At 42.8% G+C, this 27441-nt stretch overlaps 1 protein-coding gene across 1 annotated transcript in view; it reads left to right on the top strand.

Moving 5' to 3' along the window:
• LOC139325606 (uncharacterized) overlaps nt 1-27441 on the top strand; it is an 84543-nt gene that overhangs the window by 28139 nt on the left and 28963 nt on the right. Inside the window, 3 exon segments of the mRNA XM_070955531.1 lie at nt 3008-3865; nt 3950-5570; nt 15442-15948. Coding sequence (XP_070811632.1) covers nt 3008-3865; nt 3950-5570; nt 15442-15948 — 2986 coding nt within the window.

Below are 27441 nucleotides of genomic sequence, written 5' to 3' on the forward strand. Positions count from 1 at the left end.
GCTGGCTGGTGCGGGGCGAACAGCTTCATAGTCCCCACCTGCGGCTTTTTGGCCAAGTATAGCTTTCTTTGCCTAAAGTCACTTTCATAAACTGTATTGTATGCCTAGGCTTAAAAAAAGTTTTCAATGCGAGAGGGAATGATATTCTATTGCTACTGCTGTCCATCAAGTGACAGGTGAGAGCCTTGGAACATGGGTGGTGTATTCCGGCCTCCTGAATTCACTCCCAGGCACTGGAGAGCTCTTCCACTGAGGCCCTAGGGCTTGGCTGTTGCTCCCGGTGAATCCCAGGTCAGTCAATAATAAAGATCCCAAATTATCCAAGACTTTATTGATGAGAAGTCAGCTGACCAGCCATGCATCTCTGAGGCCTGTCAAGAGATGTGTCCATCCAGGTTTAGGATTTTGCGCCAGCTGAGCCCCTGGGCATGGGAAGTAAGTGGCAGTGGTCACCCAAGAATCTCTTTTGGCGTTCAGGGGCTTCGGTCCCCAGGTTTCTGGTTGGGAGACCCTTATTTCTTAAGCGTGGATACTACTGTACATCTGCCCTGCTCTCCAGGCTCATAGTCCTGGGGGACTTCCGTTTGCCACCCCTGGCTTCAGAAACAATCTAAGAAATCACGGCAGTCATGGGCCCATCCCAGATCGACTCAGCCATGACTCAGAACAATGGTCGTCAGACACTGGTTTAATCTTACCAGATCAATGGCAATGTGATCGGGCGGGAATCCATTGTTATCCCCCGTCAAGGTCAGATCATGATTTGGTGCCTGTGAGATTCTCTTATGCCACTCTCCCCCTTCTGCAGGCCCATTCGAATGATCCTCCTCCGATGACTGATGGACCCAATGGGATACAGAGGGAACTGGGGAAAAGCCCAGGGAGGGGGGGGGGAGCTTGAAGGCATTTCACTTCTCATCCAAGAAGCTTTTTCGGTACTATAGAACTGAAGAAGCTTCTTGCATGAGAAGTGAAACATCTTCAAAGAAAAGCAAATGAAACCCAGTTGCCTCTTGAAAAAGCACTTTTTGGATAAGCTCTCCTGCTTGAGCAGGGGGTCAGACTAGAAGACCTCCAAGGCCCCTTTCAACTCAGTTGTTCTTATTCTGTTAGCTGACAGGGGAAACTCCTACATACACCTAAAAACACCTTGAGGACCTCACTGGGCTCCAGTATCACCTTACCCCAGGTATTTACTGCAAAAACAAGAACATTAAAATGTCAAATCTTAAAGGTTGCTTTTGGCGAGATGGCTGACATACAAGTTTAAAAACTTATGGGGTTGCTGGATCAGGATCACCTCCCAGCAGAGGAGAAGCTGCAGTGCAAGAGAGGAGCATTTAAATAGGGAAAGCCCCCACCACCAACCCAAGGCAGTGGGGGTGCTCCAGCTACGGCGCATTTAAGGGGAGGGGGGCAGAGCTGGATGGGGCTGCAATGGGGGGGGAAAGGTTCTCCTTCCTGGAGGCTTCGACCTCAGGGGCTCAGCAGAGGCCGAGGGGGTCCACATATTAATGGGGGGGTCCTGGAGGGGATTTCCCCCCTGCAGATTTGCAAGGGGGTCTTGGGGGGGGGAGGAAGCGGGAAAAGGGGGGTCAGGAGCTGCAAGGAGGAGCCCCCTCGGTCTCTCTGCCTGGAGGCCACGGAGGAGCCTGCCTGGAGCCCCCCAGGAGGAAGGGGAGACCCCTCAGCACAGCCTGCCTGGGTGCCCCCCCCATATTTCCACCCCCCCCCGCCTTGTCTAGGGAGGGACACCGGTTGGGGTAAGTGAGGGAGAGTCAGAGCCGCAGAAGGGCCCCCCCAACCTCCGCCTGCCTGGATTCAGGGGGGTAGGGGGAGAAGAGGGACCCCAAAGATCAAAGGGAAAATCCCCCCAAGTGTCACTTCCGCCCGAGAACAGAAAGGGAAACGGCACCGCGCAGGCGCACTCTGGGTGACTGAAAATGGAGGACGCCGATTGGTCGCTCTGGGGACGGCGCCGATTGGCTGCAGGACTCCTTGGGGCGGTCCCTCCGAAGGAATGGTGTTTCCGCCCCCCCTCCACAGCCCCCCCCTTGCCTATGGGAAGAAAGCCTCAGCCCCAAAACGGCCCCCTGCTGGATGCGGGGAGTGGGGGAAGCAGACCGGACCCCAAAATTCAAGGGGACCCCCTCGGCCCACCACCGCCCGGAACTCTCACAACTCTCGGGAACGCGCAAGCGCCATCTTGCTCACATAAAGGAAGGAAGACGCCGATTGGCCGTTCTGGAAACGGCGGTGATTGGCAGGAGGACCGCTTAGGGCGGTCTCTCCACAGGAACAGGCGGAGCTTCGTCCTTCCTACGCGGAAGAGCGTCGCCTCTACTTCCGGAAAACTAAACCGAGACCCGTGGAGTTGCCTGAATCGGCGCTAGAAGAGACAGGATGATGCAGGTTCGGCGCAAGGGATGCTGGGAGTTGCAGTCCGGGAGGGCGTCTCCGGAAAGGGGAGGGAGGGAGGCGAGCAAGATGGGAAGGCGGAGGCCTCGTCTCGCTTGGGGTTGTTGGGAGGGAGGCCGTGTTCGCCTGGAGCATCCCCGGGAGGCCCGTGGGAGGCGGGGGCCTGGGTCTGGGGCTTCCCTGCGGGGAAGGGGAGGCAGCCGTGACCCTCTTCTCTTTCTCCCCTGCAGGAGGACGGAGGATGGCGGCGGATGCAGGAAAGAGGCGCCGCCCGAGAGGAGGAGGAGGAGGAGAGCGGGCCCCGCGGAGCAGTCCTGACCGGTCCTGGCGCGGCTTCCCCTGGAGACGGCGGGGAAAGGCCGGGAGGCTCTGGAGCTGCAGGACGGAGGAGCCCAGGGGGAGCCCGGGAAAGGCGGCTGCCTAGAGGGCGACGCGTGGAGGAGGAAAGGGGCAGAGACCCCAAGACGGGCCTGGAGGGCGGAGGCTCCTTCAGAAGACCCCGAAAGCCCCAAGAGATCCAGGAGGGAGGAAAGAAACATCAGTGTCCAGAATGCAAAAAATCCTTCAAAAGAAACGGAGATTTTCAAAGGCATCTAAGGATCCACATAGGAGAAAAACCTCATAAGTGCCTGGAGTGTGGAGAGAGCTTCAGTCAGAGGGGACATCTTTATACACATCAAAGGATCCACTCAGGAGAAAAACCTCATAAATGCATTCAGTGTGGAAAAAGCTTCAGTCAAAGGGGATATCTTTATACACATCAAAGGATCCACTCGGGAGAAAAACCTCATAAGTGCCTGGAGTGTGGAAAGAGCTTCAGTCAGAGGAGCCACCTTTATACACATCAAAGGAGCCACTCAGGAGAAAAACCTCATAAGTGCCTGGAGTGTGGAAAGAGCTTCAGTCAGAGGAGCCACCTTTATACACATCAAAGGAGCCACTCAGGAGAAAAACCTCATAAGTGCCTGGAGTGTGGAAAGAGCTTCAGTCAGAGGAGCCACCTTTATACACATCAAAGGAGCCACTCAGGAGAAAAACCTCATAAGTGCTTGGAGTGTGGAAAGAGCTTCAGTCAGAGGGGAACTCTTTATACACATCAAAGGATCCACTCAGGAGAAAAACCTCATAAATGCCTGGAATGTGGAAAGAGCTTCAGTCAGTTGGGAAACCTGTATAAACATCAAAGGATCCACACAGGAGAAAAACCTCATAAATGCCTGGAGTGTGGAAAGAGCTTTGGTCAAAGGAGCACCCTCTATAAACATCAAAGAATCCACACAGGAGATAAACCTCATAAATGCCTAGAATGTGGAAAGAGCTTCCGTCATACCAGCACCCTTTATAGACATCAAAGGATCCATTCAGGGGAGGAACCATATAAATGCCTGGAATGTGGAAAGAGTTTTAGATACAAGAGAAGCCTTAATAGGCATCAAAGAATCCATTCATTAGAGGTACCAGATGAAGTCCTGATGTATGAAAAGACATTCAATCACAGTGGAAACTTTTATAAACATCAAATAATCCTCACAGGAGAAAAACCTCATAAATGCCTGGAGTGTGGCAAGAGCTTCAGTCAGAGGAGCAACCTTTATATACATCAAAGGATCCACACAGGAGAGAAACCACATAAGTGCCTGGAGTGTGGAAAGAGCTTCAGTCAGAGGAGCAACCTTTATATACATCAAAGGAGCCACTCAGGAGAAAAACCTCATAAGTGCCTGGAGTGTGGAAAGAGCTTCAGTCAGAGGAGCAACCTTTATATACATCAAAGGAGCCACTCAGGAGAAAAACCTCATAAGTGCCTGGAGTGTGGAAAGAGCTTCAGTCAGAGGAGCAGCCTCTATAAACATCAAAGGATCCACACAGGAGAAAAACCTCATAAATGCCTGGAATGTGGAAAGAGTTTTAGATACAAGACAAGCCTTAATAGGCATCAAAGGATCCATTCAGGGGAGGAACCATATAAATGCCTGGAATGTGGAAAGAGTTTTAGATACAAGACAAGCCTTAATAGGCATCAAAGAATCCATTCATTAGAGGTACCAGATGAAGTCCTGATGTATGAAAAGACATTCAATCACAGTGGAAACTTTTATAAACATCAAAAAATCCTCACAGGAGAAAAACCTCATAAATGCCTGGAGTGTGGAAAGAATTTTGGTCAAGGGAGCACCCTTTATAAACATCAAAGGATCCATTCTGGAGAGAAACTGAAGAAATGCCTGGAGGGCGGAGGGTCCTTCGGAAGACCTGGAGATCCCCAAAGGTTCCAGGAGGGAGGAAAGAAACATCAGTGCCTGGAATGTGAAAAATCCTTCAGAACAAACTACCATCTTCAAAGCCACCTAAGAATCCACACAGGAGAAATACCTCATAAATGCCTCGAGTGTGGAAAGAGCTTTGGTCATATCAGCACCCTCTATAAACATCAAAGAATCCACACAGGAGAAAAACCTCATAAGTGCCTGGAGTGTGGAAAGAGCTTCAGTCAGAGGGGACACCTTTATAGACATCAAAGAATCCACTCAGGAGAAAAACCACATAAATGCCTAGAGTGTGGAAAGAGCTTCAGTCAGAGGGGACACCTTTATAGACATCAAAGAATCCACTCAGGAGAAAAACCACATAAATGCCTGGAGTGTGGAAAGAGCTTTGGTCGTATCAGTATCCTTTATACACATCAGAGGAGCCACACAGGAGAAAAACCACATAAATGCCTGGAGTGTGGAAAGAGCTTTGGTGATAGCAGCACCCTTTATAGACACCAAAGGATCCACACAGGAGAAAAACCACATAAATGCCTAGAGTGTGGAAAGAGCTTCAGTCAGAGGGGACACCTTTATAGACATCAAAGAATCCACTCAGGAGAAAAACCACATAAATGCCTGGAGTGTGGAAAGAGCTTTGGTCGTATCAGTATCCTTTATACACATCAGAGGAGCCACACAGGAGAAAAACCACATAAATGCCTGGAATATGGAAAGAGCTTCAGTCATAGCAACAGCCTTTATACACATCAAAGGATCCACACAGGAGAAAAACCTCATAAATGCCTGGAATGTGGAAAGAGCTTCAGTCAAAGGCGCAGCCTTTATAGACATAAAAGGATCCACACAGGAGAGAAACCTCATAAATGCCTGGTAAGAAAGGTAATAAAATCCAATTAAAACTTTTAATAAATTTAATATATGTTTTTCTTTTAATAAATTCCTTTAATCTTCCAGGGCCATGCCCAGGCTCCCAGACCTGAGTTTGACTGCTGTCGGTCATTCTGATGGCAACTAGCAGAGCAGGCTGTCCTGGGAGGGGCGGGAGGCCTTGTATGAGTCTGGATGTCCATCTGTCAGTGGTTCAGGAATGTTGGATTCTCAACTGGGCAGCTGTGGACGAGATCCCTGCCTGATCCCTATCCAAGGGCTGCCGTTGAGGGCTGCTCCGATTGTTAGACTTTGAAGTTCAAAAATGGAATTCTGAGGCCTGCTCTCAAAAGAATATAGATATACCCATACATATGCTACGTACACATTAATCACAGCCCATTTAGATTACATAACAAGAGACTTGGGAGTTCACAAGATGGATACTTCTTCATATGGAAGAAAACTGACTGAATCTAATGTGCTGCTTCAGATACCGCAGAGCCTCTTCCCAGCAGTTGTGGAGATGATGTGTTGTGTCCCAGACAATCATGCAGAACCTGGTCAGGCAACATTTCTAGCTGATTAGCTGATAATTTACAACGAAAGATTGTAACAGTGACCAATGCCTTTTCAGAAATAGTTATAGTGATGGATAAAAATATCAAGTTATTAGAGTCTAAAATGGAGGAAGTTGATGACAAGATTTATAATTTGGATAATAAAATACAAAGAATTGAAAATGATTTGATAAATATTCAAGACAATAGCTCAGAAGTAAAGTTTAAAAAGGAAGCTGATCACGAGACCTGCAATGCAGAAAATATAAAACACGGGATTGAAAAAGAAATTATAATGATGCAATACAGGCTCACGGAATTTGCGGTTAGAATGAGAGGGTTACAGGAAAACAATAGAGATGATTTAAGAAAAATATCTGCTGAAGTTCTGGCTGGGATTTTAAAGGTTCATCCTGAGGAGGTATTTTGTAAGATTGATAAGGCCTAAACTCTTGGATTGCAAAGCAAAGGCAATTGCCTAGAGATGTGGTGATTTACTTTACAGATAAAGAAATAAGAAATAATATTGTGCAAAAATCCGTTAATTCTACTTTACAACTGTACGGAAGAAAGATTTGGATATATAAAGAGTTGCCGCCCAAGATGTTAAAAGATAGAAAGAAATTTGGATTCCTGGTGACTGAGCTAAAAAAACAAAACATCTCATTTAGGTGGAATGCTCCTATTGGTATAATATTGAGATATCAAGGAGAAAGATACCAATTAAATTCTGTTGAAAAAGCGGAAGAATTTTACTATAAGATTCTTAAAATGGGTTCAACATCTTCATGTATAATACATGAGTGGAATAAAGAAAAGCAAAATCAACAAGAGATAGAAATTCAGGATAAGCAGAAGGAGGTGGAAGTAATGGAAAAACAACAAGTTACAGAGGTCTTTGTAGATGAGCCGCTTCTGGATTCTTCAGAGGTCTCAGCTGGACTATTTATAAATACAAGAGAGGCGGCGTTGGATTCTAATGTGATGACTTATCAAGTCAAAGACCAGCATGGAAATCAATCAGTTGATATACAACTCATAGAAAAGAAACCAGAATGGAGATTTAAACCACAAAAGCAAAACCAACAAGATCAAGTTATAGATCAGCATGAAAACCAAACAGTTGATATACAACTCATGGAAAGGAAATCAGGATGGAGATCTAACCCACAAAAAGTCAAGAAAAAAAGAAGTAGGTCTCATAAAAACAAAAACTTTTAAACTAAACAACAGTGTAATGCCAGTTATCTAAAAGATGATTGAATATATGAAAAGATAGCTGAGGCAAAGTATTGGTTTATATTATCTTGAGGAGAGTGACAGACCTCTGCAGTGCTGTACTTTTGGGATGTGAAAAGGGCCTTAAACTGAATGGATTGGAATTATCTATTTTGGATTCTTTGATAAATGTATTACGTTTATGCTGAGCTACAAGGCAAGAGAGTTATGGGATCGGGGCACGCAGAAGATCTGGCTGTTACCCTATTACGGTGGTTGGAATTAATAATTTAGATGAAAGACACTACTATAGACACTATATGGAATACAAATATAAAGTCACTCGGGTGGTTGTTTTCCCTTTTTTTATATATATATATATATATGAAGATATTTACTATTGATGGGGGCAGATGATAATTGAAGATTCCGAACATACTGTTGGAATTAGGATGTGATGTTACCCTAATATGGGTGATGGAGTTAACAATCCAGCTGAAAGACATTACAGAAGACATCATATGGATTACAAGCTTAAAGTCATTTGAGGATTTTATTTATATAAGGGAATACTTTTTAGTGGTGTGGGCAGAAGAATAAAGATATTAAGAATTGTTATGTATGGTAATTCTGTAGGAAAGTGGGTGGAGACAGGTTAGCTTATTGATTGTTTAGTTTAAGAAAAGGGATATTATGTTTAAGAGATATACTTATGGGAGTGGAGGAAATGGATAGACCATGAGTTGAATAAATGTTAAATTAGGATTTATTATATAGTTTTATAGTGGAAGGTTGCTTTGAAATGTTATATTAATATACATAAAAGATTTGATTTAAGAGATATATGTATGGGGGAGGAGAAAAAGTGTAGATTAAATTGCTAAACTGGGAGATATAATAATATTACTATGCTAAACTAGGAGTTATTATACAATGTTATAGTAGAATGTTATTTTGAAATAAGGGGGATATAATAATATTAGAAAGAAAGGGTCAGCATATGGGGGATGGAGTAAAGGGATGGTAAAGTATTATATAATCTGTTATGAATTTGGGTTTTACTTTGAAGAAGCCACAGGGGGAGGGGAGGGCGAGGGGGGGTTAGGGAGGAGGGGGGGGAAAAAGGGGGGAAAATTTGTATTTGAAAAACTTTTTCAATAAAAAAAAAAAGAAACCAGTTGAGTTTCTGGGATGGAAAGTTCTTCAGTGGGATGAGACATTTTATTTTGAATTTGAGAATTCCCATATTTATATCTTCTGAGTTTGCAGAACTTTATTGAACTTTATTGAGGATAACATCAGGGTAAAAATGAACAATGGCATTTTCTTTTCCTTGAAAAGCCAAACCGTGTCTCGGAGGACAGTTTGGGGATTGAGTTGAAATGCGAGTTGGAAACAGTGTGGACACTTAACAATTTTTCTACCAAATTGGGCTAGTTTTGCAGATTTGTTACAGGAAAAAGCCTTGATAGCACAGTGGTCTAGAGCACCCTGTTATTAACACAGCTGCCTGCAATTTCTGCTGGTTCGAATCTCTCCAAGGCTCAAGGTTGACTCAGCCTTCCATCCTTTCTAAGGTAGGTAAATTGAGGACCCAGTTTGTGGGGGCAATAAGCTGACTTTGTATAAATATACAAAGCTATGAAGGCTATTGCTTAACGCGTTGTAAGCCGCCCTGAGTCTCCGGAGAAGGGTGGCATATAAATCAAATTAAAAAAAAAAAAACCTTTATTGAGGATAACATCAGGGTAAAAATCAACAATGGCGTTTTCTTTTCCTTGAAAAGCCAAACCGTGTCTAGGAGGACAGTTTGGGGATTGAGTTGAAATGCGAGTTGGAAACAGTGTGGGCAGTTGAACAATTTTTCTACCAAATTGGGCTAATTTTGCAGATTTGTTGCAGGAAAAAGTTTGACCTCTGTGGGTTCCAATTTGGGGGCTATTTTGGATTATTTTTAAAGCACTGTACAGATAGTCCTTGACCTACAACTATTTGCTTAGTGACTTAGTGAAGTTTGGGGGCAATATATCGAACCGTCATGAACGATAACCGCAAAATACATCCCAGAGACAGTAAAAGGGTTAAGTCAGCCAGGCCCTCCCCCCAGCTGCCTTGCCAGCCCCTCCACAGACCCCTCACACACATACACACACACACATGGATTCATCTTCTCCTTTCTCATCCCTCCTCCTTTCTTTTTTTTTTTATTGAAAAAGTTTTACAAATACATTTTCTCCCCAGTTTCCCCCCCCAACCCTCCCTGACCCTCCCTAACTCTCCCCTCCCCCCATGACTTCCTCAAAATATAATCCAAATCAAAATCACATTTTATAAAACTTGAACCCCTCCACCCCCTGTATATTATTCAAATCTTGACAAAATTCAATTATTCTGTCCCTATATAATACATTCAGTTAAAAGCTATCTGGTATTTCCTAGTTTGGTTTTTATTCTGCACATAATCTATCCACTTTTTCCACTCCCATACATAAGTCTCTTGAGTCCGATCTTTTAGATATGCTGAAATCTTCGCCATCTCTGCAAAACTGGCCATCTTCAAAGTCCATTCTTCAATAGTGGGCATAGCTTCATTTTTCCAATATTGACCTATCAGTAATCTCGCTGCTGTTACCATATACAATATCAGCTTTGTTTCACCCAATGTAAAACCCTTAACTATACCCAATAAAAACAATTGTGGAGAAAACTGAAGTTTTTTCTTCAAAACATTTTGCATAACCCACCAAATTTTTATCCAAAAAGCCTTCACTTTCTTACAAGTCCACCACATATCGTAATATGTGGCATCTAAGCTATCACATCTCCAGCATTTTGGTTGAACATTAGGATACATACACGATAATTTCTTAGGATCTAAATGCCACCTATAAAACATTTTATAAAAAATTTTCCCTCAAATTCTGCGACTGTGTAAATTTAACATTCTGGACCCATATTTTTTCCCATGTTTCCAACATCACTGGTTCTGCAAAATTTTGTGCCCATTTTATCATACAATCTTTAACCAATTCATTTTCCGAGTCCCTTTCTAGCAAAACATTATAAACCCTCTTAATATGCATTGGGCCTTTCTCTTTTATATGTCTAACCAATTCTTCATGCATCATTATACCAGTTTTTTGGTCTTCTTTCCATCTCAGTTGAAGTTGATTATACTGTAACCAAGTTAAATTAGTCCCTTCTTCCAACAACGTTTCTAATGTCTTTAGTTGCCATCTGCCCCCATCCATAAAAAGAACTTCTTTATATAACCCCCCCCCCCCCCGGGTGACATTATATTTGTATTCCACATGATATGACCAAGATCCAGCCATAACGGTATTTTATAATCCCATTTGAATCGGTGCTTCTTCCAAACTCTCATCAAAGAGTTTCTAAGTATGTGGCTTTTGAATACTTTATCCACTTTATTCTCATAAAATAAGTAAGCATGCCAACCGAATTCAAGATCAAAACTTTCTATAGTCAATATTCCAGTCTTTTTCCTTCCAAACCAATCACTTGCTTGGGTCAAAGCTGCTGCTTCATAATATAATTGTAGGTTTGGAAGTTTAAGACCTCCCCTTTCTGGAACATCTTGCATAATTTTCAGTTTCACTCTCGTTTTTTTTCCGTTCCAGACAAACTTATTCAATCCACTTTGCCATTCTTTCAATTGTTTATCACTTTTAAGCACCGGAATCATTTGAAACAAAAAAAGAAATCTTGGCAAAATGTTCATCTTAACTGCTGCTATTCTTCCAAGTAAAGACAGTTGCAGTTTTTTCCAAGTCTCCATATCTTTCTGTACGTCTCGCCACAACACCTCATAATTATTTTGAAACAATTTCATATTAGATTCTGCAACCTGAACTCCTAGATATTTAACCTTTGGTACTATCTCAAAACCTGCCTTGCTTTCAAGTTTGTGTTTTCGATCTTGTGTCATATTTTTAACTATCATCTTAGTTTTTTTCTGGTTCAATCTAAATCCTGATACTGTACCATAATCTTTTATAATGTCTTTCATCTGGATTATTGATTCCATTGGCTGTGTTAGGGTAACAACCAGATCATCTGCAAATGCCCTTATTCTGTAATCCTCTTGCCTTACCACTATTCCTTTCAAGATACTCGAGTCCCGTATTGTATTCAACAAGACTTCTAATGTTAAAATAAATAACAATGGGGATAACGGACAACCTTGTCTTGTTCCTTTTTCAATATTAAAATCTGTTGTCAAATTTCCATTAATAATAATCTGTGCCTTTTGTTCTTGATAGATTGCTGAAACCGCCTGTATAAATTGATCCCCAAAGTCCATCTTTTTTAAAGTCTTTAATAGAAAATTCCAATCCACTCTATCAAAGGCCTTCTCCGCATCCAAGAAAACCAGCACTGCAGGGATCTGTTTGTTCTTCTCAAGATATTCCAATAAATCTATAACTTGCCTTACGTTGTCCTTCATGTATCTGCCTTCTATAAATCCCGCTTGGTCACAATGAATCACCTCTTGAATAACTGGCATCACCCTGTTGGTTAATACTTTTGCAAATATTTTATAGTCATTATTCAGAAGAGATATTGGTCTAAAATTCTCTGGTTTTTTAGGACCTGTTTGCTCTTTCGGTATCAATGAAATATAAGCTGTTTTCCATGATGGGGGTATTTTACCCCCTTGTTGTATACTACAAAATAAATCTTTAAGATGCTCAATCATTTCTGCTTGTAAAGTTTTATAGTACACCGTAGTTAAACCATCCGTCCCAGGAGCTTTAGCTGTTTTCAATTGTTTAATTGCGGCAATAATCTCCTCGGCTGTTATAGGATAATTCATTCTCTCCTTTTGTTGATTGGTAATTTTTGTAACTCTTTTATTTTCTAAATATTCTTCTATAAATCCATTCTGTGTGTCATCTTTGGCATATAATTTAGTGTAATAATCTACAAAAACTTCTTTAATTAATTTTTGTTGAGAAATTTCCTTCCCTCCAATATCAATACTATCAATAATCCGTGTACTCTGCTTCTTCCTTAGTGTATAAGCCAACCATCTGCCCGGTTTGTTAGCGTTGCAAAATGTGTCATGTTTCGCAAATTGTAAATTTGTTGCTGTTTGTTCCGCCATAAGCATTTGAAATTGATCTTTCAGAAGTTTTATAGCTCCTCGTTTCTTTCATCTGTTGGATTTTTTATAAGTAGCTGTTCTTTCTTTATTTCTGCTTCGATTTCAGATCTTTTCTTTTGTCTATTCAGTTTGTGTTTAGAGTTCATATGAATGAGTACCCCTCTCATATACGCTTTACTCGCATCCCACACGATTTCAATAGGGGTACCCTTATTCAAATTCATTTCAAAAAATTCTTTCATCTGCTTTTTAAGTTCTATTATATTTTTTTCATATCTAAACAAATTTTCATTTAGTCTCCATGATCTTCTCTCACTCTTTTCCAGCTCAATTTCTATCCATACCGGGCTATGGTCAGTTAAAGTCCTTGGAAAAATCTTTCTTCTTTTTGTTTTTACAAGTAAATCAGTTGATAGTAAAACAAAATCAATCCTAGAGAAAGACCTATGTCTATCTGAGAAGAAAATAAAGTCCAATTATATTGGATTATGTATTCTCCAAATATCTTTTAATTCCAAATCTTCTTTCATATCAAAAAAAGTCTGTGGCAGTTTAATCCTTGACTTCGCCGAACTCTTTTTATCTATTTTTAAATCAATTACTCCATTCCAATCTCCCATGATTAAAATAGATCTATAGTCCCATTGCAATATTTTAGAATGCAAAGTTTTGTAAAAATTATCCTGTTGTTGGTTAGGAGCATAAATTCCAATCACTGAAATTGGAGCAGTTGCTGTGTACAGTTCAATTGCTATAAACCTGCCACCTTCATCTGCTTCTATAATTTTAGCTGACAATCTTTTATTTATATAAATAACCACACCATTCTTTTTTTCCATACTTGAGGCTATGAAATGTATTCCTAATCTTGAATTTATCAGATATTTTTGATCTTTTGTTCTAACATGAGTTTCTTGTAAACAAATTATATCATTATTAAATTGTCTCAGATATGTAAATAATTTCTTCCTTTTCTGTGGTGAGTTCAGTCCATTCACATTCCAAGATAAGATCTTAATCGTCATGTACACTTTTTTAAAGCGATGAGCAGAATTGCCGAAGATCTTCTGAATCGGTAGTCTTTGGCTTTGCTCCCCCCATGGCTTCACATTCTTGTATGTTGCTCTTGGCTCCTTTCTTATATTTTTGTGGCTTGGGCCTTTCCTGTTGTTGTCTTTCTTTAAGTTGCTTAGAAATTGCTCGAGTTACACGCTGATCTTTAGCTTCAGCCATCCGGGCTAGGTCCAAAGCCACATCTCTTGTAGTCTTAAGTGGTTCAATCACAATTTTCGAAGGAAGGTCTAGCAGGGGCTCCTCCAGAAAACCTCCTGTAGCTCCCTGCATTTCCATTACCTCTGGTTCCACCTGTTTAAGCTGCTGTTCCATCTCTTGCTGAAGTTGTTTCTCCTTATCACTCTCCTTTATCTCCAACACAGTAGATGTACGTGGGGATGGCGAGCTCCTTTTAAAAACATTAGAATAAAATTCTTCCGCCTTTTCAACAGTGTTTAATCGATATCTTTCTCCATTATACCTCAGGATTATACCAGTTGGGGCATCCCACCGAAATGGAATTTGTTGTTTTTTTAGTTCATTCACCAAAAATCCAAAGTCCTTTCTATCTTTTAACATCTTAGGTGGTAGTTCTTTATAAACTCCTATCTCTCTTCCCTCCACTTGGACAGTAGAGAGAAAAGACTTTTGCAAAATATCATTTCTCATTCTTCTGTCTGTAAAATATATTACCACATCTCTAGGCAATTGTCTTTGTCTGGCCACCCACGAATTCACTCTGTAGATTTTATCAATTTTGCAAAAAATCTCTTCAGGGCTAATCTTTAAAAACACAGCAAGAGCATCAGAACATTATTTCTGCTTAGGTGAGGCACCTTTTCCTGAATCCCAAAGCAATACAGCAATCCAGGACAGAAAGCAAAATCCCGTCTCCCTTGAACCACTTCTGCAAAAACAAAATACTGCATAGCTTAATGATGCTGAACCCCCAAGGCACATGAGCCCCTTTTGGCCAAGTTCCAAGTGTTGAGGGATCCAGCAGTTAAAGGGATCCAGAAGGAAACCAACTCGGATCGTATCAAAATTGCCTGATTTTTCTGCTTCCTTTTTCCAATAATAATAATGTGCTGGAATGAGAGGAAATTCACTAGCAGCAACCATCGGCAGGAGATTCTGACCCTCCCGTCCTCTTTAACGAGCTGATTTCTTTTTGTGCAGGAATTCCAAATTCTTATCTCTAGGAACAAGAATTGTCCTGGATCAAATAGATTCCATGTAATTGCTATTTAAAATAACACTTGGGAATCACACATAGTGAGTTTATTTATTTACTGGGAATTATTATTTTTACCAATAAGGCGGAGAAGACATGCAGCAAAATGAAGGGGAGTATTTGGAGCTGAGGGTTGAACTGAGGGGTCTTTGGAGCTCTCTGAGCCCCCCTCCCTTCTAGCTATGAGGAAGGAAGCTACTTTGGGCAATGAAACGTCTGCGAGAAGCCCCGAGGAGCCCCTCCCCCTCCCATCCAGCACAGCTTCCTCTTCTCTTCCCCCAACAACAACCCTGTGAGGTGGGCTGGACTGAAAAGGGAGCTGTCCAACCCTTGAACTCTCTTCTTTCCACCCTCCCAGCCTTCATCCCTGGCTCCCCTTCAGAGGTTGCTATGAGGTCGCAGCCCCAGAAGAGCCCCTGACCTCCCCCTCCCTCAATACGTAGGGGGGGGGCATCGCATCCCAAAGTTCAAGGGAAGCCCCCCTTCACCTCCGTGTAGGACCATAATAACAGTTGGCACCGCACAGGCGCCCTCTGGCTGATTGAAGGAAGGCGGACGCCGATTGGTCGCTCTGGAGACGGCGGTAATTGGGGCGGTCCCTCAGAAGGAAGAGGCAGAACTTCTGGCGAAAAAGGAATGAAGCCTCCACTTCCGTAAATAAAACGGGAAAAACCTTATAAATGCTTTGAGTGTGGAAAGAGCTTCCGTCACAGGAGCAGCCAAGAGAGACATCAAAGGATCCACACAGAAGAGAAACCATTTAAATGCCTGGCGTGTAGAAAGAGCTTTACCGGGGCTTCAGGCCTCCATTGTCATACAAAAATACATACTGGAGAAAAACCCTATAAATGCCTCGAATGTGGAAACAGCTTCAATACGAGAAGAGACCTGGATAGACATGAAATGATTCACACAGGAGAAAAACCACATAAATGTCTGCAGTGTGGAAAGAGCTTCGATGTGAGGGGAAGCCTTTACATACATCAAAGAATCCACTTGGAAGACAATCCATATCAATGCCTGGATTGTGGCAAGCGTTTGTCTTCAAAGAAAACCCTTTATTCACATCAAAGAATCCACACTGGAGAAAAACCACATGCATGTCTAGAATGTGGAAAGAGCTTCATTCAGAGAGGAAATCTTTACATACATCAAAGAATCCACACTGGAGAGAAACCCTATAATCACCCTAAAATTGTGTTTCCACCAAAATAAGCCCCAGTGATTATTTTGGGACCCAAAAGAAAATAAGGCCGGGTGTTACTTTTGGCGAATATGGATCTTGAGCCTGTAATTTAGGGTGTTGGCTATTCCTACCCTCTTAGTATTATCTGCAAATTTGATGAGTTGTCCTTCTATTCCCTCATTTAAGTCATTTATGAAGATGAGTACTGGGTACTGGGCCTAAGACGGAACCTTCTGGTTCCCCACTGCTTCCTTCCCTCCATGTAGATGTATTCCTATTAAGGACCACCCAGTGTCTCACTCAATTACAAATCAATCCATCCAACTCAGTCATGAGTTTCATCCCATGAGTTTTAATAATAGCAACTATATCATATGTACCTTCGTGTATTAGTATTTCAACTTCACCCTGTTTCTTCCCTAAACTTTGAGAGTTCATATATAAGGATTTGAGTCCTTTATGGATCTTGATTATGTTTCTTATATCTCCTACTTTGTATCTGGGTTTCCCATCCTTTCCATCACTCTCTACTTCACTGTGTTTTTCCTTTTTTTCCTTCTTCTTTCTCTTTACTCCCTGCTCCTTGTATGAATAGTTATCTAGCGGTTTTTGCTTGGAATCGGGTTCTAGAGGTCTTGAAGATTGGAGACCCTTCCCACTCAACTTTCTAACTTCAAAATAAAGAACTTTTTCTATTGTACATGCTAGGCATTTCAACTGGCTGAAATTGTACCTTCTCAGAACAGTTTTATGTGATTCCTTTCCCCATGCAAACCTTCTCCTTTTAATACAATGCCCTTTTCAATGGTTATGCTTAATATGATAGGATGTTTAACTTACTGTCCCTGTCTCTGATGTAACTGAGCAGGATTTCTTCCATCCAATCAACTGTTTTGTACTTTTCGTACTGTACGGAGTGTAAAATGAAACCTGAGTCTGTCCTGGCCTCCTTTGTTCATTAAGGGAAACCTCTCTGCTAAATTACTCTAAAGGTGCCTTTATGGGGGGTGGGGGGCCCGGGGTCAAGAGGGGGGATAAAGTTCATCCAGATAAGATTTTTACCATCAGTACTGTGGGTGGGAGGAGTAGATATGGCGGGAGCAGGGGGCCATATCGTGTTAGGGGAGCGCACGCCCGCTGTCTTTGAGCGGTGGCACGCTCCGGCCCCCAAAGCTCCACTCGTTTTCCAGGTGGCGCAGATCCTCAGGGCCCTGGCCTCCGTCTGATGTTATGCAATGCCAGGTCTGTAATAAATAAAGCCCCCCTCATTTGTGATCTTGTTCAGGAGGGGGGAGCGGACCTGGCAGGTATTACGGAAACCTGGTTGGGCCAAGAGGGGGGGGGTCCCTCTTGTTGAAATGTGCCCACCAGGTTTCCGTGCATTCCATCAGCCGAGGTTGCAGGGTAGGGGCGGGGGGGGTAGCGGTTATTATTAACGAAGGTCTGAGACCGAGGGAGGCCACTGTTCCTCAGACGGCCGGCTGTGAATCCCTCCTTGTGAAATGGGGCCACGGGGTTCAGATGGGTTTGCTGATCACATACCTGGCTCCCTGCTATGTGGCAGCAGCCCTGCCCGAGCTACTCAGTGTCATCGCCACGGTGGCGGTTGAGACCCCTAGGCTTATGGTCATGGGGGATTTCAACTTGCCGTCCATTGGTGAGGCATCTGAGGTGGCTCGGGAGTTCATGGCTTCCATGACAGCCATGGACCTGACCCAGTTAATTCATGGCCCTACCCACACGGGGGGAAACACGCTGGATCTGGTTTTTGTCTCTGGACAGTGGTTGAGTGATCTCGAGATAGGGGATATAGTCACCGAGCCCTTGTCATGGTCTGATCACTCTCTCCTTCGTCTCGACCTTCGAACCGCTACACCCCGCTGCAGGGAGGCGGAGCCGGTAAGATGGTTCCGCCCCAGGCGCCTGATGGAACCGGATAGGTTCCAGATGGAGCTTGGGCCATTCCCTGAGGCTCTGGCACACGCCTCGACTGGAGACCTAGTGGCCGCCTGGGATAGGGCGGCCGCTGGAGCTCTGGATCGGGTCGTGCCTTTGCGGCCTCTGACCCGGCGCCGATCTCATTTAGCTCCTTGGTTCACTGAGGAGCTGAGGGAGTTGAAGCACCGGAAAAGACGCCTAGAGAGTAGTTGGAGGGCCAGTCTTTCTGAATCTGACCGGACACTGGTAAGAGCTCATATTAGGAATTACCTAGTGGCGATAAAAGCAGCGAAATGTAGCTATTTTGCTGCTCTTATTGCGTCATCAGATAATCGCCCATCCGCCCTGTTTAGGGTGACCCGCTCCCTGCTCCACCAGGAAGCGCGGGAGGACCCCTTGGAGGGTAGAGCCGAGGATTTTGTTCAATATCTGTATGACAAAATCGCTCAGATTTGGGAAGATCTGGACTCCGACTAGATAGTCTCAGGGGGAGGGACTGGGGCAGGTCTTGAGAATGTTATCTGGGATGAGTTTGATCCTGTGACCCCTGAGGACGTGGACAGGATTCTGGGTAGACTGAACGCGACCACTTGTTTATTGGACCCGTGTCCCTCCTGGTTAGTGCTGGCTTCTCGGGAGGTGACACGAGGCTGGTTCCAGGGGATTATAAATGCTTCGCTGGGTGAGGGTGTCTTTCCTGCCGCCTTGAAAGAGGCGGTGGTGAGGCCTCTCCTCAAGAAGCCTTCCCTGAGACTTCCGGTTTGCGAGCTTCGGCGACGGCGGTGATTTTTTAAAGACCGCCAGCCCCGCCGCCTGTAGAGCCGCCCCGCGAACGAGGAGCGGCTCGAAAACTCCGAAATCTCGAAGATTGCAGGAGCAGAGACAGCAGGGTACAGGTTGAGCCCCTGTAACCCCCCCAGGGAATTGCTTCTGGGGGTGAAAACAGGAGCGGCTCCCTTCCAACCTGCGGAGACTCCGGGCGGCGTGGGACGATTCTGCCTTTAGCAGAACAAGCCGATAGCAGCAAACTTTTAAAGTGAGAGGAACTAATTCTAACAAATAGCGGAAATATCAACTTGAATCCAGAAACCTGAAAATTGCAAGTATTAGTGCTTTATTGACTTTTTTAAATCAAAGAGAAAGTGAGCGAGTGAAAGTGATTTGAAAAAATATGGCGTCCAGCATTTGAGTTAACGAGCTAAAAGAATTACCTCCTAAAATGCTGAAAGCTAGAAAGGAATTTGGTTTTCTTGTTAAGGAATTGAAAGACTTACAGATACCCTTCCGGTGGGATGCACCAGCTGGGATAATTTTTAGATATAAGGGAGAAGGATATCGGTTGAATACCGTGGAGAAGGCACAACATTTTTATAGTACTATTCTTAAGGAAAGAACACCATCTCCACGTACATCTACAGTTTTGGAGATTAAGGAGAGTGAAGAGAGGCAATTGGAAGAACAGTCTAAGCAGGAATTAGAAGTGCAAGGTGCAGAAGGAGGTTTTCTGAGTGAGCCCTTGTTGGATTCTTCCCCAATTTTGGATTTGATTCAGTTGACTGAAGTTAAAGATCAACGTATAACTAGAGCTCAATCCAAGTTACTTAAACAAAAGCAACAACAACAACAGGAAAGACAAGACAAGAAGGCAGCTAAGAGTACCCCACAAGAGAGTGGAGCTATGGGAGGAGCAAGATCGAAGCTCTTGGATGAACTTCAAATATTTTGCTCTGCGCTCCAGAAACAGGCTGATGACTCTTAAGTGTCTATCTTGGAATGTTAATGGGTTGAATTCAGCACAGAAAAGGAAGAAATTATTTACATATTTGAAACAATTTAATAATGATATAATATGTTTACAAGAAACGCATATTACAACTCAAGATCAAAAATATTTGATAAACTCAAAATTAGGAGCACATTATATATCTTCAACTTCGCAGAAAAAGAATGGTGTGGTTATTTATGTAAATAAAAAATTAACAGCAAAAGTTATAGAAGTAGATCAAGATGGTAGGTTTGTAGCAATTGAATTGCTCACTGCAAATGGTCAAATTCTTTTGATTGGAATTTATGCTCCCAACCAACAACAGGATTATTTTTACAAGATGATACATACTAAAATATTGCAATGGGACTATAGATCTATTTTACTTATGGGAGATTGGAATGGAGTAATTGATTCTAAATTAGATAAAAAGAGCTTGGCAAAGTCTAGAATTAGACTACCGCAGACCTTTTTTGATATGAAAGAAGATATGGAACTAAAAGATGTTTGGAGAATACATAATCCAAATGAATTGGATTACACTTTCTTTTCCGATAGACATAGATCCTTTTCTAGGATTGATTTTATCCTGTTGTCAAATGATCTACTTGTTAAGACAAAAAGAACAAAGATTTTTCCAAGAACTTTGACGGACCATAGCCCTGTATGGATAGAAATCGAGATGGATAAGGTTGAGAGACGTTCTTGGAGATTAAATGAGAACTTGTTTAGATATGAAAAAAATACAATAGAACTTAAAAAGCATTTGAAAGAATTTTTTGAAATAAATTTGAATAAAGGTACTCCAATTGAAATTGTTTGGGACGCAAGTAAAGCTTATATGAGAGGGGTACTTATCTACATGAATTCTAAACATAGACTGTTCCGACAAAAGAAAAGATCTGAGTTGGAAATGGAAATAAAAAATAAAGAACAGTTACTTATTAAAAACCCAACAGACGAAAGAATACGAAGCGCTATAAAACTTTTGAAAGACCAATTTCAAATGCTTATGGCAGAACAAGTTGCAACAAGTTTACAATACGCGAAGCATAATACATTTTGCAACGCTAACAAACCGGGCAGATGGTTGGCTTACACACTGAGGAAAAAACAAAGTATACGGACTATTGATAGTATTGACATTGGAGGGAAAGAAATTTTTCAACAAAAATTAATTAAAGAAGCTTTTGTGGATTATTATACTAAATTATATGCCAAAGAAGAGGTGCAGAATGGACTTATAGAAAAATATTTAAAGGATAAGAGAGTTACAAAAATTACTGATCAACAAAAGGAAAGAATGAATTATCCTATAACAGAGGAGGAGATAATAGCAGCAATTAAGCAGCTAAAAACAGCCAAAGCTCCTGGCACGGATGGTTTGACTGCAGTGTATTACAAAACTTTACAAGCTGAAATGGTGGGACAACTTAGAGATTTATTTTGCAATATTCAACAAGGGGGTAGAATACCCCCATCTTGGACAACTGCTTATATATCTTTGATACCAAAGGAACAAGTTGGTCCTAAAAAACCAGAGAACTACAGACCAATATCTCTTTTGAACACAGACTATAAAATTTATGCGAAGGTGTTAGCCAACAGGTTGATGCCAGTAATCCAAAAAGTGATTCATGAGGACCAAGCGGGATTTATTGAGGGCAGATACATGAAGGATAATGTAAGGCAAGTAATAGACTTATTGGAATATCTTGATAAGAATAAACAGATTTCTGCAGTGCTGGTTTTTTTGGATGCGGAGAAGGCCTTTGATAGAGTGGATTGGAATTTTCTACTAAAGACTTTAAAAAAGATGGGCTTTGGGGACCAATTTATACAGGCGATCTCAGCAATTTATCAAGAGCAAAAAGCACAGATTATTATTAATGGAAGTTTGACGACAGAGTTTAAAATTGAAAAAGGAACAAGACAGGGATGTCCGTTGTCCCCACTTTTATTTATTTTAACATTGGAAGTCTTGCTAAATACAATACGGGACTCAAAAATTCTGAAAGGCATAGTGATAAGGCAAGAGGATTATAGAATAAAGGCATTTGCAGATGATCTGGTTGTTACCCTATCACAACCAATGGAATCAACAATCCTGATGAACGACATTATACAAGACTATGGTAGAGTTTCAGGTTTTAGACTGAATTCAAAAAAGACTAAAATGATAGTTGAGAATATGACACAAGATCGTAAACATGAGCTTGAAAGGAGGGCAGGTTTTGAAATTGTACCTAAGGTAAAATATCTTGGGAGTTCAGGTTGCAGAATCAAATATGAAATTGTTTCAAAATAATTATGAGGTGTTGTGGCGAGAGGTTCAGAAAGACATGGAGACTTGGAAAAAGCTGCAACTGTCTTTACTTGGAAGAATAGCAGCAGTTAAGATGAATATTTTGCCAAGATTTCTGTTTTTGTTTCAAATGATTCCGGTGCTTAAAAGTGATAAACAATTGAAAGTCTGGCAGTCTGGCGTGAATAAGTTTGTCTGGAACGAGAAAAAGCCGAGAGTGAAATTGAAAATTATGCAAGATGTTCCAGAAAGAGGAGGTCTTAAACTCCCAAACCTACAGTTATATTATGATGCAGCAGCTTTAACTTTAACAAGTGATTGGTTTGGAAATAAGAAGGCTGGAATATTGAATGCAGAAAGTTTTGATCTTGAATTTGGATGGCATGCTTACTTATTTTATGATGATAAAGTTGATAAAGTATTTAAAAGTCATATACTCAGAGATTCTTTGATGAGAGTTTGGAAGAAGCACCGACTCAAATGGGATTATAAAATACCGCTATGGCTGGATCTTGGTCATACCTTGTGGAATACAAATATAATGTCACTCGGGGGGTTTTTATACAAAGAGGTTCTTTTTACAGATGCGGGCAGATGGCAGCTGAAGACATTGCAGACACTGTTGGACGAAGGGATTAATTTAACCTGGTTACAATATAATCAATTACAATTGAGATGGAAAGAGGACCAAAAAACTGGTATTATATTGCATGAGGAAGAATTAGTTAGACATATAAGAGAGAAAGGTCCAATGCATATTAAAAGGCTTTATAATGTTTTGTTAGAAAGGGACTCAGAAACTGAATTAGTTAAAGATTGTATGATTAAGTGGGCACAAAATTTTGAAGAACCAGTGATGTTGGAAACATGGGAAAAAATTTGGGTTCAGAATGTTAAGTTCACACAGTCGCAGAATTTGAGGGAAAATTTTTATAAAATGTTTTATAGATGGCATTTGGATCCTAAAAAGTTGTCATGTATGTACCCTAATGTTCAGCCAAAATGTTGGAGATGCGAATGTTTGGATGCTACGTATTATCATGTATGGTGGACCTGTAGGAAAGTTAAGGCTTTTTGGATAAAAATTTGGTGGGTCATGCAGAATGTTTTGAAGAAAAAAATTCAATTTTCTCCACAATTGTTTTTATTGGGTATAGTTAAGGGTTTTACACGGGGTGAAATAAATCTAATATTGTATATGATAACAGCAGCAAGATTGTTGATAGGTAAATATTGGAAGAATGAAGCTTTGCCTACTATCGAGGAATGGACTTTGAAGATGGCTAGTTTTGCAGAGATGGCGAAGATTTCAGCGTATTTAAAAGATTGTTCACAAGAGACTTATGAATGGGAATGGAAAAGGTGGATAGAATATGTTCAGAACAAATACCAAACTAGAAAGTATCAAATAGCTTTTATTTGAAAATAATGTATTAGAAATATTTTAATGTAAAGAGACAAAGAGGAAAAATTATATAGGGGGAGGGATGGGTTCAGGTTTATATATTAGTGTTATTAGTTATGAGTATGTAATAGGGAAGTCTGGGGGGGGGAGGGTTAGGGAGGGTTAGGGAGGATGAGAAGTTTGGGGAGGGAGGTGGGGGGGTGAAAAAAGGGGTGAAAATGTAATTGTAAAACTTTTGCAATAAAAAAAAAAAAAGAAGCCTTCCCTGGACCCGGCAATGTTGGTAAATTATCGTCCGGTCTCCAACCTTCGTTTTGTGGCGAAGGTTGTTGAGAGTGTGGTTGCGCAACAGCTCCCCCAGCACCTGGATGAAACGACGTATCTGGATCCGTTCCAGTCGGGCTTCAGGCCCGGGTACAGCACGGAAACGGCATTGGTCGCGTTGGTTGATGATGTCTGGAGGGCTCGGGACAGGGGGTGCTCCTCTGTCCTGGTCCTGTTAGATCTCTCAGCGGCTTTTGATACCATCGACCATGGTATCATGCTGCACCGGTTGGAAGAGTTAGGGGTGGGAGGCACTGTGTTGCGGTGGTTCTCCTCCTTTCTCTCTGACCGGTCGCAGTCTGTGTTGACAGGGGGACAGAGGTCGACCCCGAGGCCCCTCATATGTGGGGTGCCGCAAGGGTCGGTCCTCTCACCTCTCCTGTTCAACATTTATGTGAAGCCGCTGGGCGAGATCATCCGTGGTTTCGGGGTGGAGTACCATCAGTACGCTGATGACACCCAGCTGTACATCTCCACCCCGGATCACCCCAACGATGCCCTTGAAGTGATGTCCCGGTGCCTGGAGGCCGTACGGATCTGGATGGGGAGGAACAGGCTCAGGCTCAACCCATCCAAGACCGAGTGGCTGTGGTTTCCGACGTCCCGATATAGCCAGTTGACGCCATCACTGACTATTGGGGGCGAATCATTGGCCCCCACGGAGAGGGCTCGCAACTTGGGCGTCCTCCTGGATTCACGGCTGTCTTTAGAAGAGCACTTGACGGCCGTGACCGGGAGGATTTTTTATCAGGTCCGCCTGATTCGCCAGTTGCGTCCCTTTCTGGATCGGGACTCGTTACGCACGGTCACTCATGCCCTTGTCACCTCCCGCCTGGACTATTGTAATGCTCTCTACATGGGGCTCCCCTTGAGGAGCACCCGGAGGCTCCAACTGGCGCAGAGTGCGGCCGCGCGGGTGGTAATGGGAGCGACATGGCGCTCCCATGTAACACCTCTCCTGCGCGAGCTGCACTGGCTCCCGGTGGTCTTCCGGGTGCGCTTCAAGGTTTTGGTTACCACCTTTAAAGCGCTCCATGGCTTAGGGCCTGGTTATTTACGGGACCGCCTACTACCACCAATAGCCTCCCACCGGCCAGTACGCTCTCATAGAGAGGGACTCCTCCGGGTGCCGTCAGTCAAACAGTGTCGACTGGTGGCCCCTAGGGGGAGAGCCTTCTCTGTGGGGGCACCTACCATCTGGAATGAGCTCCCCCCGGAGATACGGAGGATCCCGGATCTGCGCTCCTTCCGCCGTGCTGTGAAGACCTTTTTATTCCATCAAGCGGGCTTGGCCTGATCTCTTCCCTTTTTAAATATGTAAATTTTAATCTGTTTTTAAATTATTGGGGTATTTTAATTTGTCTGGGCCAAAAAGTTTAATTTGATTTTATCGGGTTTTTTAAATTTTGCGTATTTATGTATTTTATTGTTGGCTGTTCACCGCCCTGAGTCCTTCGGGAGTAGGGTGGTATACAAATCAAATAAACTAAACTAAACTAAACTAAACTAAACTAAATGATCTGCCAACTCTGTGCCTAATTCAAACAAATGTGCTGTGGTAGAATCCAGGTGTCAGACCTGCCCCAACCTGGTCCCTTAAGAAAGACCCATCAGAATGAAGCAAAGAGTACAAACCGATTCCGGGTTTCTCTGCTCTTCATCGTCTTTCATTTCCCCCCTCCTTATTTCCCATCACATTCAATCATATTGTCCATTTGTCCACCTCCCCAATGCATCTCCAAATGGCAGGACCTAACACTAGGGTGTTTGATATAATCTATATGGGTTGTCCAAATATCAATATCATGTAAGACCATCCCTAGACATCTGAAACTCTTGTCAATTGAATTCTCTCAATGGTCCCCTTGTCTTCCAGCAGAAACCGCCACAAGGGACTCTCATAGATGACTATTGGAATGCTGCCATTTTAGCGCGGGAGGGGCGTGGTCTGGGTATATTCCTTGCTGTATAACCTCTTTCTTTCCTATCCTGTACTTTTATTTTCCTTCTTGGGAATGAAAGCGGGGAGGGATTGAATTGAGGGCCATCTGTTAGACATGAGCCTCCAGCAAGGGACTCCTGAGAACAACTTATTGCTTTCTCAGCCTGCAGTTCTCAAAACAACTTGGCGCCTGCGGATTGGCTTATCCTACACCGGACTGAGGGTGAGATATCTCTTTTAATCTGAGGGAATTGCATGGGAATCCTCAGATCCTGCTTTCTTTGTCTTGCTATCACTTTCTCAAGAGTTTCCTTTTGAAATGCCAACCGTCTCGAGAGTTGTACTTCCTTGAACAGAAAGGAGATGCAAGTCCTTAAACTCTCTTAAGGCCAACAAAGCTTTGTGAGATACTATTCTCAGCACATAGGAGAAGTACATCTGGGCCCAGGGATTGAGGCAGGTGTAAGTAGGAGATGGTCAGTTGACCTTTTAAGGAGTGGAGGTGGAGGTCCAAATACAGCCTTGCGAGACTTTTCTGAAGAGGAGGGTTAGCACATTTCATACAATTGCTGAATGAGAATAACTGTTTGTACCGCATTTTCCAAGTTCCTCATAATGATTTCTCTGAAAATGGAATCAAACTCTAGATTTAAAATCAACACAGGCTGCATGCAGTAATTTTGTCTGTGCCATTTTGTTTTATTTAGAAGGTTAGTCATAAATCAAACTCTACACCCAACACATTGTGCAAGAACAGCTTGTGGAGGCCATTTAGTTCGGTCAGTTTTAACTAGTTTGACGGTAAATTGAGATTATTTGAATTTACTTATATAAAAAGGTACCCTTTTTGCTACAAGAGGTGGATTCAATCATTCATCTCGTCCTTCTTGGAAATTTGTGAAATAGTATTTGAGGGGCTCAAACTGGGCCCAGTATTTCTCATGGTGTTTGACTGGAGCAGGTGGAACAATTCTTGGCCTCTGGTTTGTGGCCACAATCTCTTTTTATGAGAGGGCAATTTCTGGTTCCATATTCTCCTTCAGGAAGGGTTTCAGCTGCAACCAGGATTGCCCCAGAGAGGGGGCAACTGATAGGCCAACTTGGACGCAACCTGGAAGTAACGAAGGCTGAACTTAAGACGACAGACAAATCCCCAGAAATCCAGCTTTTATTTATTTATTTATTTTATTTATTTATTTATTATATTTCTATACCGCCTTTCTCCCGTAGGACTCAAGGCGGTGTACAGTCAAGAAAAATATAGACACACAAACATCATAAAATTGCTAATTAAAATTGTTACTTAGTTTGGTCAATTAAATAAAACCCAGAATTAGATAACATTTAAAAAATCATTCGTATGTTTGTGTGTTTAGCCCTGCCTGTTGGAACATCAGGGTCTTGAGGGTACGGCGGAAAGCACGGAGATCAGGGATATTCCGTATCTCCGGGGGCAGTTCATTCCAAAGGGTTGGAGCCCCCACAGAGAAGGCCCTCCCCCTGGGAGTTGCCAGTCGGCATCATTTGACTGACGGTACCCTGAGTAGTCCCTCCCTGTGAGAACGAACTGGTCGGTGGGAGGCTATTGGTGGCAAAAGACGGTCTCGTAGGTACCCAGGTCCTAAGCCGTGGAGCGCTTTAAAGGTGATAACTAACACCTTGAATTGCACCCGGAAGACCACCGGGAGCCAGTGCAGCTCGCATAGGAGAGGTGTTACATGGGCGTAACGAGCTACGCCCATAATCACCCGCACGGCTACGTTCTGGACCAGTTGGAGCCTCCGGGTGCTTTTCAAGGGGAGCCCCATGTAGAGAGCATTACAGT

The sequence above is a fragment of the Pituophis catenifer genome, unplaced genomic scaffold, assembly GCF_029215685.1.
Source record: "Pituophis catenifer annectens isolate HBS135680 unplaced genomic scaffold, rPitCat1.0.hap2 SCAF_17, whole genome shotgun sequence".
Lineage (NCBI taxonomy): Eukaryota > Metazoa > Chordata > Lepidosauria > Squamata > Colubridae > Pituophis > Pituophis catenifer.